This window comes from Lontra canadensis, unplaced genomic scaffold (genome assembly GCF_010015895.1).
Source record: "Lontra canadensis isolate GAN:19392208 unplaced genomic scaffold, GSC_riverotter_1.0 scaffold2, whole genome shotgun sequence".
Taxonomy (NCBI): domain Eukaryota; kingdom Metazoa; phylum Chordata; class Mammalia; order Carnivora; family Mustelidae; genus Lontra; species Lontra canadensis.
This window is the reverse complement of record NW_022630996.1, coordinates 10,949,236-10,962,373: the sequence shown is the minus strand read 5'-3', so window position 1 is coordinate 10,962,373 and position 13,138 is coordinate 10,949,236. Positions and strand designations below refer to the sequence as shown.

The 13,138-nt window shown below is 40.4% G+C and overlaps 1 protein-coding gene across 6 annotated transcripts in view; it reads left to right on the top strand.

The window, feature by feature from the left end:
- The window catches only part of CALD1 (caldesmon 1), a 183,085-nt gene extending 178,918 nt beyond the window's left edge, over positions 1–4,167 (top strand). For 5 of the 6 annotated variants that reach the window (XM_032868890.1, XM_032868918.1, XM_032868899.1 and 2 more), the window contains one exon: positions 1,820–4,167. In XM_032868890.1, coding sequence (XP_032724781.1) covers positions 1,820–1,828 — 9 coding nt within the window. In that variant the 3' untranslated portion in view covers positions 1,829–4,167. The remainder of the gene's footprint in view (positions 1–1,819) is intronic. The other variant, XM_032868880.1, reaches the window with a different exon arrangement.
- Positions 4,168–13,138: the final 8,971 nt, after the last annotated feature.

The following is a 13,138-nucleotide window of genomic DNA, read 5'->3' as shown; positions in this document are numbered from 1 at the left end:
AAGAGAGAGATATCAGAGTGACCACAAGCAGGATTAGAACAGTCTGCTTACAGGTCAATTTAAAAGCACTTTCAGGGCTGGGGAACACCTCAAAGGCAACCAGAGGGTCTCTACAGGTCCGTGAAGTGAGGGAATCACTTGCCCTTTCCTACTTCGACATGTTCCTCAGTCTGGCACAGCTGCCTAATGTGCTCTTCCGTCTTGGTTAGTTACTGATTGCTCTACATTCCAGCAAAATCCAATGGCCCAGTCTCTCTAAGGTGATTTTTAAATAACTTTTCTAAATATATTAAAAGTACCTGATAATAATTATCACCACTACAAACCACTATATCCGCCCTATGCAAGGAACTGTTGCACCTTTTTAAGCTACATTATCTCCTTTGACCTTCCAACCACCCTGGGAAGTGGTCTTATTATCATCCTTGTCTAGAGCTGAGGGAAGCAAAGCACAGGGAGATGAACTTTCCCCAACGACCCAGCAATAAGGTAGCAAAGCCTGCATCCAAACTCGGGCTGTCTGGTCTGAGCCTACGATCTTAACCACTATGCATGCCACTTTCGTTGGAGGATTGCACAGTTAGCAGAAAATAGAAATCTTGAAAGTTCTTTGCACAATTTTCTCCTGGAAGGAAGGGTAAGGGGATTGTTTATTGGTTTCTTTTTTAAGACAAAGAATGAACTTTTGTTGACCTAAGCCATCATGGCCCCTCTAGCATCCATCTCCAAACTCTTGAAAATGGCAGTCGAATGTGTATATAGTCTGCTTTCTAAGTGGAGGGTGCCAGCTGTCCTAGCCCGTCCGCACGGGTTTCGTAGAGCCTCTCAGGAAAACATTCCTCTGAGCCAGGGTTCTGGGAAGTGGAGTACAGAGACGATCTGGAATGGTAACACTCCAGAGGACACCACTCATGTTCATCGCAACATGAGTGGTACTCCTTGGAACTGGGCAGTGTGGTCGTACAAGGTGGGAAGGTGACAAGGGTGAGTCTTCACAAGTACCACCCCCTCGTCCTCGGTCATACCACAAAACTCTATGTACAGTAATAATAATATAGCCACGAGGCCCAGAACTGAGTTTACAAGGTAGCAGAGCAGGCAGCTCCTCTGCTGCAAGATGTCAGACGTCAGGTCGTCATTCCTCGGAAATGCAGATTCACAACACTAAGGCTTGTGAATACGTCAGCGAGGAATTCTAGCAATTAGTTGAAGAAATGGTATACAAATAAGAGTGTGGGCCAGATAAGTTTCAAGGGTCAGGGTGTAAGAGTAGGAGGGAAGAACTTAAAACAAAACAAAAAAAAAGAAAACTAAAGATAAGCACATTCCATTTCGTCATTGTCCTTGATGTGGCCAAGACTGAGCCACTCACCATGTGTGCCTATTTCGGAAAGCACACTATGAATTCCTGGCCCTTCGAGTGGAGGTCTTTTGTTTTGTTTCGTTTTTTGTTTTTTGTTTTTTAAATGTTCCTTGACTGTGAATACCACAAGCAAGGCTAAAGACCAAGATGGGGAAGGGGGAATATAAAGAAGAAAGAAACAAAGAGAGAGAGAGAAAAGAAGGGAGGAAAGAAAGGAAGGGAGGGAGGAAGGGAAAGAGAGAAAGAAAGAGGGAAAAGGAAAGGAAGGGGAAAAATCAGCAGAAAAGAGGGCAGACGAGAAGATAAGGAACATATTTGAACAGAATACCAACAATAATCCTCCCTTTCTTAAATATTTATTACTGCCGTATTTCAATTATTTTTTTTTTCTTCTTATGACACAAAACATTTGGCTGAAACGCCATGACCTGCGGATTTAAAGCTCTCTTCTCTTAGCAGGTTTGAGAGAGTTCAAGAAAGAACCCAAAGTAGCCGCTCAAGATGCTGGACCAGCTCAATTGGAGAGGGCTAGTTTGCTCTGTTTTATATTTATGTTGATTTACTAAATTGAGTTCATTTCCTCTTGTTTTATTTTTCATTATCCCAGTAAACCCGTGTATATTATCACTATATTTAATAATCACAGTCTAGAGATGTTCATGGTAAAAGTACTGCCTTTGCACAGGAGCCTGTTTCTAAAGAAACCCATGCTGTGAAATAGAGACTTGCCTACTGATCAGCCTAACTCTGTCTGAGCAGTGACACCAGCCACACGGGAAGTCAGCTAAAGGAACGTCACATTGAAAATTGCCTGAGAAATGTGTGCAGTGTCCAGAAAAACAAACCCTAGTGGTTTGGTTTGGTTTGGTTTTTATTTTAAATACAGAAGTCATGTTGTTTCTGCACTTTAGCATAAAGCATGGAAGAAATTATCTTACTCTAGGCAATTGTAACACTTTCTGAAAGTAACCCATTTCAGATTTGAGATACTGCAGTGATGATTGTCTTAAAACAACAACAACAAAAAGATGTACTGTTAAGGTATTGCTTTTTTCATGCTGATGAGTATCTAAATTGGATAATGATGTTAGGTGACATTGGTACTGATTCTTTAGGTTGGTTGCTTTGTGGATTTCTTTGGTAGTGATAGCGAACCACATTTTAGATGACCCGATCATGTATGTATGTGCATACACGTATACAAACACACTAATGGTAGAAAGCTTTCTTATGTGCTAGACTATTATATTTAGCAATATGTCCTTGTAACTAGCCAATATCACAGCTTTTTAAAAATTAAAAATCACAATATTATATTAATATTTCATATTTGCCAATAGATACATGGCAGAATAGGTATTGATATGTTTCCAATGCCCGATAACCTGTAAGAAGAAAAGAGAGAAGTGTCAAAATTAGTTGACATTTTCTATAAAACATAGTATTTAGTTTATAATTAAAAACAATCTTGAAGTCCAGTGGGAATTTGTCCTAAAGCTACTATCTCGGTCAAACACAAAGCTTGCTCAGAACTCTATTCTCTTCTTAAAATCAAGTCCACAGTAGGTTGGCTTAGATGATAAATGAGGTCTCTTCCATCTCTAAAATTTGAAGACAAGCATTTTTGTCACAAAATCGTACAGATTGGAATTCCATGTGTGGGTATACTAAGACCAACTTTGGCTAATGTTTGGAAACAGAGAAGAAAAGTGAGCAAAAGCCAGTATTTAGGAGTCATGACAGTATTTCCGTTCTTAATAGACTAAACATATTTTAAATTAAACTTTTCTACTTTTATTAGTCATTGGTACTTGTAGCTGACAACATGTTGAATTTAAAAAAAAAAAAATGTGTAACTTAGTCCTACCTTTTTCCCCAAGAGTCTATTGACTTGTCATTTTTACATTTTGCACACACAATCTAGATACCACGTCTTATTTTAGCTTATTAGTGCTCATCTGTTCTCCACAATAGATGATAAAAGAGTCTTCCAGTGTCTTGCAGTATGTTCTAGCATAGAAATATACATGTAGTGTAGTTCTATAAACTTATACCTCATTTGACTTAACCAAAATTGTCTTAGTCTCAATTCCTACCACATTAAGGGAGACTCTCAGATGACTCTTTTCTAATCTACAGTATTGCCCTGGAAGAGCTAGCCAGGGCAAGGCTGGCATGCAGAGTGAACACTGCCTTCTGAAGTCTATTTTCCTCATAAATCAGTAAAGAATTGTTGAATCCTCTAGCTTTAGCACACCTGGACCAAAGGAAGGAAAGCCACGAGGACTGCACGGGTCATCTATCCATGACAGAGTAGACATGAGTCTATGATAAAGTGAACTAGAATTCACACGTAGTTCCTGGTTTTAGCATTCACTCCCGTAATTGGAGTGAAATGGATCAAAGTTTGCATTAAGGCCCATGGTGAAGTAATGTTGCTTTGTTGTATTTTTGAATAAGAGTTTCTCCTGATCACTATTTTTTTTTTCCTAGAAAGTCTAAAGTTGAGAAGAGACTATATCGATCCTGACTTTTATTCCAATATTGGATGGAATAAGTTTTAGGGCAGAATTTTGTTCAGTTTGGATTTAATCTTTTAAAAAATAAATTCCTTGTTTACTTGTCTGATTACAATTCTCTTTGTTATCTTTAAGAGGTAAGACTGCAAGGTGACTAGCATGTTCTGTGAATCTGCCATTCCTAAAAATTTTATAAACACTTGATATTTTTCACTGATAATTGATCGCTGCAATAAATATATATTGTGAAAATGCATCCACAATAAATGGAATTCCTCCAATGTCTCTGCCTTGCTTATTTTTTATGCACTGTATTGATTACAAATAAGAGCTATATCTGTTTTAATAAAGATGGTGGCATAGCAAAATTTGTATTTCAGATTGAGTATTGGTTTCACTCTTCTTTTTTTTTTTTTTTTTAAATTTTTCTTTCTTTATTTGACAGAGATCACAAGTAGGCAGAGAGAGAGAAGGGTGGGGGTGGGGGAGCAGGTTCCCTGCTGAGCATGGAGCCCGATGCGGGACTCAATCCCAGAACCCTGAGATCATGACCTGAGCTGAAGGCAGAAGCTTAACCCACCGAGCCACCCAGGCGCACCCCCCTTTTTTTTTTAAGATTTTATTTATGGTTTCACTCTTTTTTTAAGAAGAAAAGCCATTTCATATTTTTTAAATTATTCTTATTACTGGCAATTTCTAACAAAAATTGCTCTGATATGGGCCACTCATCAAACATGTATGGAAAAGGTTGAAAAGAGGGATTAAAAAGAAATTCTCCTTCCATAAAAAAATTGTATCTTCCTCCATCCTCCCTCTCATTCCCCATCTTGTTGCACACCATCCCTCTTGCTCCTAAGATGGAAGTACTCTTTTCCCAAAGGTAGTGTCTTTTATAGTAGAAGTGGTCATTTAATATATACCCTTCGTTTGCAGAATACTGATTATTTTCAAGGCAGTGGAGACTACATTTACATCCACAGATTTTTTTTGTAGTAATTTTGCATATTTATGTAACACTGGTTGAATATATGAGGTTCTCCTCATAATGGTTTAAACTGTCAGCCCAGAACCCCTGAACAGTCGCCTAAATCCTGCCCATCGGATTGGACAGAATTAGCTAAGTTACTGCAGCTTAAAAAATAGTACCATTTACTTCACCGTCCTAACAGTTTAGGCAACAAGATAATTGTCCTCAAAGTTAATGCACAAAATTAAACAATGAAAAGAATGCCATCTGCAGTACTGGTACCAAACTGATAGGATTAGGTTAGGGATGGACGAAACTTAATTTTACAGTGTGTGTATTCAGGTTATGAGGTTAAAGATGTTACAGTCTTTTTTTTTTTAAAATAAAGCTTTATTTATTTATTTATTTATTTGACAGAGAGAGAGATCACAAGTAGGCAGAGAGGCAGGCAGAGAGAGAGGAAGGGAAGCAGGCTCCCTGCTGAGCAGAGAGCCCCATGCGGGGCTCAATCCCAGGACCCCGGGATCATGACCTGAGCTGAAGACAGAGGCTTAACCCACTGAGCCACCCAGGCGCCCCTGTTAAGTCTTTTATATGATGTAGAAACAGGTCTGTATTTCAGGTTTTTTCCTACTCTTGCTTGTATGACTTCTCAAAATGGAAGAATGGATTTTTTAAAATCTCATGACCCCAAATATGTGTTCGTCCCCAGGACCAAGGAGAAGACCAACAAGGTCTTGATCTGAGTGCTGTGTGTATTTGGGTCAAGCTTATTAGTCATATCCAAACATTCTGTATCCTTACTGATTTTTTTTATCCATATCTACTATTAAAGGCATGTGGAAATCCTGTATGATTATGGATTTGTCTATTTTTTCTTATAATTCTGGAATTATTTTTAATTAATTTTGCTTTCCATATTTTAAGATATGTTTTAGGTGCATTTACAAGTCTAGAATCATTAAAGTTTCCTAGTAAACTGAATGTTTTAACATTACAAAGTAATCCTCTATTTGCACAGCAAATCTTTTTTCCTTAGAGTTTATTTTTTCTATTCTTAATATTGCTACAGTGGCTTTCTTTTGGTTAACACTTGAATGACCTAACTTTTTTCATCCCTTTACTTTGAACCTTTATGTAGCCTTTAGTTTTAGATGCATGTTTTTGAAAATCAGACATCTTACAATCATCAGGTTTTAATCAGTTCTGATCGTCTCTGAGTTTTACCTGGAGGAATATTTAGTCCTTTTATATTTAAGTAATTACTGATATTCTCTTACTTAAGTAGCATCCTAGTTATGTGCCACCTGTTCGATGTACCTTTTCTCTCTCGCTTTTACACCAGGCCTATTTCTGCTTCGGAACATCAGTGATCTATAAGAGGCAGCTGAGAGGCTGAGCTAGACTTTTGGCAACCCAATGAGGCTAGAGGAAAAAAAAGAATATACTGTCAAAGATGAGGATTTGTTAAACTACTTCCTCCTTATACGACTACAAAGAGCTGACTCCTGAAAGTAAGCATGAGCTTGAAGTAATTGGTCTTTACATGAATTGGGACCTTCCTTAATTTGGGGAACAACTGCATTATTCCATTGGGGAGATAAGTGATAGACATGGAAGGTTACAAAATACTGAGGAAGAATTCAAGAGTTTAAGAGAAAGTATCATAAGACTCTAGTACATAACTGTCAAAGAATTATGTAGTACATGATTGTCAGTGTTTAGAGGGAGGAAAAAATATTTCATCTTGGGGTTATCAGAGGAAAAAAAAGTATTTGCCTTATATTTCTTTTGTACCCTCAGCAGTATATACCCAGTGCGCCACACATAATGGTGCTGGATAAGTGATATGATGATTTCATGAGCAATCCAATTTATAAACTCTCTGCCAGATGTACTCCTGTCAAGTTTTGTAGGAGGCTTTTTAGAGTTCTGAGAGGCTAATTTGTTTTACAACATTTTTGCTCGCACATTTGTAATTACTGTATCACCTCAGCCCTGCATTTCAGCTCCATGAGGATGGTTGGCCTTTTGCTTTACTCTAATGCAGATCTGATTTGCCAAGGCATGCTTTTAGTGATGTTGGCTTTTGCTACCCTGAAATAGGATTTCCAAAAAATGTCTCATTAAAACAGGTTGTACAAGGCCCAACTGGTCATTTCTCCCCAGATAAAGAAACTTCATTCAATAAACTCTTATGGAATGTACTAATATAAAAAAAAATGTGAAAGAACTATAATCATACAGAACACAAGATTAATTTCTTAGGTCTTTTTAACCTTATCTGGCTTTCTTCCGCCCAAACCTACTTTTCTTAGAACAAATGGTGTGTCTTGTAGGTCTAGTGCCTGCCGAGGTTAGCAACACAGGTGCTTTGGGTTTTTTCCAATGATGGAAATCAGCTGTCCTAAGTGCACTGGGGTTTCTCAAGCCTTGGTGAACATCAGAATCAATGGTAGAAATCATGGAACTATATAGGTTCCAGTCCCAGGAGATTCTTATTCATAGGGTCTAGAGGTGAGTTGTATAATGCCCTGTTGCTCTTCAAATACCTAATTGTAAAATGCAGATTTTGACACACGAGTTGGGAGGGCCTGAGATTCTGCATTTCAGTAGGTTCCCAGATGACACCAGTGGCTGCGGCCGCATTGGGCAACACATTTCAAGGAGCGAGTTCTCACTCTGGGCTCTGTGTGAAAATGCACGCTCCAAAGATTCTCACTGCAAAGATTATCACCATTGTGATCTCATTCACAACAGAATGAGATCACTTGCTATGATACAACACTTTATATATAAACTGTCTTAATCCTTAACATCACTTTTAGCAGATAGGTGCCATCACTATCTCCATTTTATAAAGAAACTGAGACCCGCAGAAGTTAAGTAACTTACCTAAGGTCATACAGCTAAGTATTCTGGTTCCAGAGTCCATACTCTTAACCCCTTACCCTAGTGGGGAGCTTGTTCGAGCACAGATTGTTCTACCCCAGAATTTCTGATTCAGGCCTGAGAATTTGCAATTTCTAACAAATTCTCACATGATGCTAACACTGCGCATCCCATAGGTCAGCAGCATTAGCTGATTAGGCAGCTTCCATTTTTCCCAAGAATACATCTTGGAAACTGACATCCCTCATGACCACCAGGTCTTTGTTACCTATTACTTGTTCAATATGTTCCCCCAAAATCTCCCCAGAAAATACTATTCCGATCTGTGCTCACATGTTGTCCCTTACCTAATACATCAGCTTTAATTTTTTTTCCCTTTCTAAGTTCCCTGAAACCAAGTTTGAGTCCACCTCATCTAAGAAAACTTACCACTTTTATCTGAACCTTCATTCTTGTTAGTGATTTAGTACACCTGTAGCGTGCCTTCATTATGACCATCAGGCACTGGACTAGGCAACCAGAATGGAAAGGGGAAGCTCAGACCTTCCCTTCCAAAGGCTCAGAAACTATTAGAGAAAACAAGATGTTGACATTACTCCGGGAATCCTAAGCAGAGATTTACACCAAGTGCCTTAGGTTCACAGCAGAAGAAACCTCTACTCTAGACAGCCTGCCTGCTCCCCAGAGCACAGCTCCCCTGTTGGCAACAACCAAGTCTTACACCACCTTGCACCCTTGGTTCTTAGCACTGTACTTTTCACGTGCTAAACACTCTGCACATTTTTTTATCCGTATTTACTGAAGACCTACAGCTACCCATCAACATTAGCACTAGAGGTAAAAAAAAAATAAAATCCCAGCCCCCTGACCTTAGGGGGCTTTGGTATTAAGTAGCAAGAAACAGAATTGAGTAAGTTAAGTGCAGTAAAGTGTTGATGTTATGACAGGAGTGGGTTAAGGGGCGTAACAGAGGCCCGGAGGACAGAGTTGCCTGAAAGAAACTGAAAAGGGTACTTCCGGGACGAAGGTGGCCAGCAGCTGCTACGAAGGCTAAGTGGGTGGCATTAACTTGCCTCAGTTCAAGTTCTGCTATTAAGCTTTACAGCCTGAAAAACGATTTGGTCAGCATCCAGAGAAGGAATCTTTTTTTTTTTTTTCTTTTATGGATGTACCAGTAAATTAACCAAGCTCAGAAACCCAATATATTGTATAAAGTCAGAATGGCAGCACACTAGTTTGCAGTGAGAAATTGCCCTCATGGGAACACTGGGCTTCTGTGAGCAGCATTATCTTTCTGTGAACTAAGGTGCTATTTCTGAGAGAGGGGGGCATCCAAGAGAATCATGGAGGACTAGAGGTGTCTGGTTGAAGGGGAGGCTGGCATTTTTTCCTGTTGGATGGCTGGCTAATCTGTCTCTATGCTACCCTAGCTCACAGAAAGGGAATCAAAAAGAACAGGCCAGACAGGACAGCACTGTGCCAATGTAGAGAAGACAGGTCCCATATGTGCCCACCTGTCCTAGAGCTGCTCGTCACTGGGTCAGTGGTGACACTCTATCATCATGCAGGGATCACAACAGCAAGGCAAGTAGATGCCCAGATATCAAGAGTGATAGGTGTCATCATCACCAATTGGAGGTCCGCTGGTCAAATGACAATGACAGCTAACATTTTATTGGGTCCTTCCCATATTCTAGGCACTTTCTAAGCACTTCACATGTTATTCACTCATTTAAGCCTTGCCACTACCCTACAAGATAGGCATTATACATCTCTCTTGCCTTATGATAGGGTCACACCCCAACACACTGTAAGTTGAAAAGGTCCTAAGTCAAAAATGCATTTCAGGGCATCTGGGTGGCCCAGTGGGTTAAAGCCTCTGCCTTCCACTCAGGTCATGATCCCAGGGTCCAGGGGCTCTCAGAGGCTCAGCAGGGAGACTGCTTCTTCCTCTCTCTCTGCCTGCCTCTCTGCCTACTTGTGATCTCCGTCTGTCAAATAAATAAATAAAATCTTTTTTTAAAAAAGGCATTTCATACACCTAACCAACTAAACATCACAGTTCAGCCTAGCCTGCCTTAAAGGCGTATTAGCCTACACTGATACTAGCCTATAGTTGGGCAAATGATCTAACACAAAGCCTATTTGATAATAAAGTATTGAATAGCTCATGTAAGATATTGAATATTGTACTGGAAGTGAAAAAACAGAGGGTTTGTGAGTATATTCGTTTATCCTCAAGACTGCATGGCTGACCAGGAGCTGTGGTTCCGTGTCACTGTCCAGCATTCTGGGAGAGGATCACTCTACATATGGCTAACCCAAGAAAAGACCCAAATTCAAAATTCCAGGTATGGTTTCTACTGAATTCATATCACTTTGATACCATTGTAAAACTGAAAAATCATAAGTTGAACCATCATAAGTTAGGGACTTTCTGTAGTACTGTATTACCACATCCTACATGTAAATAAACTGAGACAGAGAAGTTAAAGAATTTGCTCAAGGGGTGCCTAGATGGCTCTGTAGGTGAAGCATCTGACTTTTGATTTCAGCACAGGTCATGATCTCGAGGTCATGAGATCAAGTCCCGTGTTGGAGCCTGCTTGGGATTGTCTGTCTGTCTGTCTGTCTGTCTCTCTCTCTGTCCCTTCCCCCATGCACACCCACATTCTCTCTCTCTCTCTAAAAAAGAATTAAAAATAAAATAAAGACTTTGCTCAAGATCATATAGCTATTAAGTGGCAGAGTATTTGACCCCAGGCAGTTGGCCTCTGAGCCCACAGTCTCTCAGAAGAGATTGCCATTGCCTTGAAGAAAGCCTCTTGTCAGCCGGCAGTTCTGAGTCACAACCCTCATGAAGCCCAAAAAGAGCAAGACTATCACTTGACCAGCTGTGTAGACCGCAATTTGGCCCATTTAAAGAGACATTTACCCTCTTCCTCCCAGTTCATCCTAACATAACAAGGACCTGACAATTAAAAGGAAGCCAGGATGAATGTAAATAGCAAAACACCAACTCACGCCCCCTTCCCAAGGCACCAGAGCTAAGGATAGATCTAGGCTGTCTGGGGGGTAAGGAAGAAGAAGGTTTGATTCCAGTTTGAAACTAACATTTATAATGTATTCAATACCAAATTTCAGAGTAAAATCCTAAAAACCAAAAGTTTTAGTGTTTCAGTAGCTCAAAGTGGGTAGAAAGTTGTGGAATCTGGCAACATGTCCTCTGCGGGAAAGGGGATTTCACTGTTGCACCATTCAGGGGCAGGTCTGGGGCAGGATGGCGGGGAGGGACCATGTCATGGTTTTTGTCATGAGACTTCACACTGGGCATTCTTTCTCTTTCGAGGTAATTTATCCTTTCCATTATTTGTTGAGCAGCAGGGGACATTCTTACTAACCCCATTTCCAAGTGTTTAGGAGAGTAATGATTCACTATAGTCCCTCGATTTAGACAAACTATACGAACTGATAACACAAACTACTGGTACCAGTGATAGAGGGCAAGGACTTCACTATGGGGATGACCCTTGAGCCGAGTCTTGTGGTTAGTTAATTGGCTGGGACAAGTCTCAAGGTTTGAGGGGCTCCCAGCTGGCCCAGTTAAGCATCCGACTCTTGATTTGGGCTCAGATCATGATCTCAGGGTCCTGAGGTCAAATTCCTCTGTTGGGTTCCAAGCTCAGTGGGGAATCTACTTGGGATTCTTTTCTCACTCTCCTTCTGCCCCTCTCCGCACCCCCAACCCCCACACACATTCTCTTTCTCTCTCTTTCAAAATGAATAATCTTCTTTAAAAACCTCAAGGTTTGAACCTGGAAACAGTTTGAGAGGCTTGACCCTATAGCAGGACATTCTAGACCCAGCTAATCTGAGAAAAGCCAAGATGGGTACTAGAGAACCACAGGGACCCCAAGACCTAGTGTGGCTTCCTCTGCCAAACTGTGACAAGACCTCGACAGACACATAACCACTCACTTCTGTGATGTCATAAATAACTCTGCTTGCCCTAGTCACTGTATTTAAGGCTCTGCTCAACAAAGACCAAGCAAGAATAAATTACACAGAATAAATTACATTCCTAATACAACTTACATCTGGGCATGTTCCTACAGTGAATTTTCCTCCTGATTCCCACACTAGTCATTGCGCTCTTTGGAGTGTTGTTTTGGTTTTCCTTTTCCTCTTTTCTTACTTTTATTGTAATGCCTTTTATATTGCAGGCTTAGACTAAATAAATTCACCAAAAAATAGGAGGGGGAAAAGTTGATGCAGAAGTAGAGATGATTTGCCAAGAAACCAAAGCTGTCTATATGAGGAGTCTGTCCTATGAGCGTCTCAGATAAGATCGTAGAGAAGGGAAACAGAAATTCAGCCTGAAAGAAAGTCCTCAGAAGCTTGCTCCAGGCCTTCCTTCCACTCTAACTTAAAGACAAAGAATTTCCACTACGTCTGAAATAGAGTAAGTTTTTTTAAATAGTTAAACAAGTACTTAACAAAACCATTTAAAATTTACTTAAGGAGGAAGTCCTAATGAAATCTCTTGCCTAAAAATGATACTGACTCAAGTTAAGCTTCACTGAAACAGTCCAGGTCTCTCAGGGCCTTTGTACCTGCTGCTTTCCCTGCCTGGCAAGGTCTTCCCTCGACATCAACATGGCTCCTGCCTTTGCTTCTGGTCTCTGCTCAAATGCTTCCTGGTCCCAGAGGCTGCCCTGGGCACCCTATCAAAAGAGCTACCCTGGGACACCTGGCTAGCACCGTAGAACATGTGACTCTTCATCTCAGGCTGTTAGTTGAAGCCCCATGCTGGGTGTAGAGTTTACTTTAAAAAGAGAGAAGGGGAGGTGCCTTGGTGGCTCAATCAGGTGAAGCATCTGACTCTTGGTTTCAGCTCAGGTCATGATCTCAGGGTCGTGGGATTGAGCCCCGCATCAGGCTCCACACTCAACGCAGTGTCTGCTTGAGTTTCTCTCTCCCTTTCCCACCTCCCTTCCCTCCCTTGAATAAATAAATAAATCTTTTAAAAAAAGAGTGGAGGGGGAATAAGCACTACCACTACCAAGGCCCACCCACCTGGAGTACTTCCCAGGCTCTTTACTTTTCTCTGCTTTCTCTCCATACCAATTGCCATCACCTAAATGGGTTTGGGGGTTTGTTTGTTTTCCATTGGTTCGTCTGTCTTCTCCCATAACCTCCCTGAGGAATGTCTATGTGGTTTCCTCCAAACACCTTACAGGAGAACAATCCCTGACAAGTAGTAGGCATTCAGTAAAAACTAGTTGAATTAATGAAAGAAAAAAATGATGATTTTCAAAGTTCTGTTGAATTCCTAAGTATTGCTGCACTAAAATAATTTTTCTCTATAGGACTACTTGAAATATGATCATGTAAAGA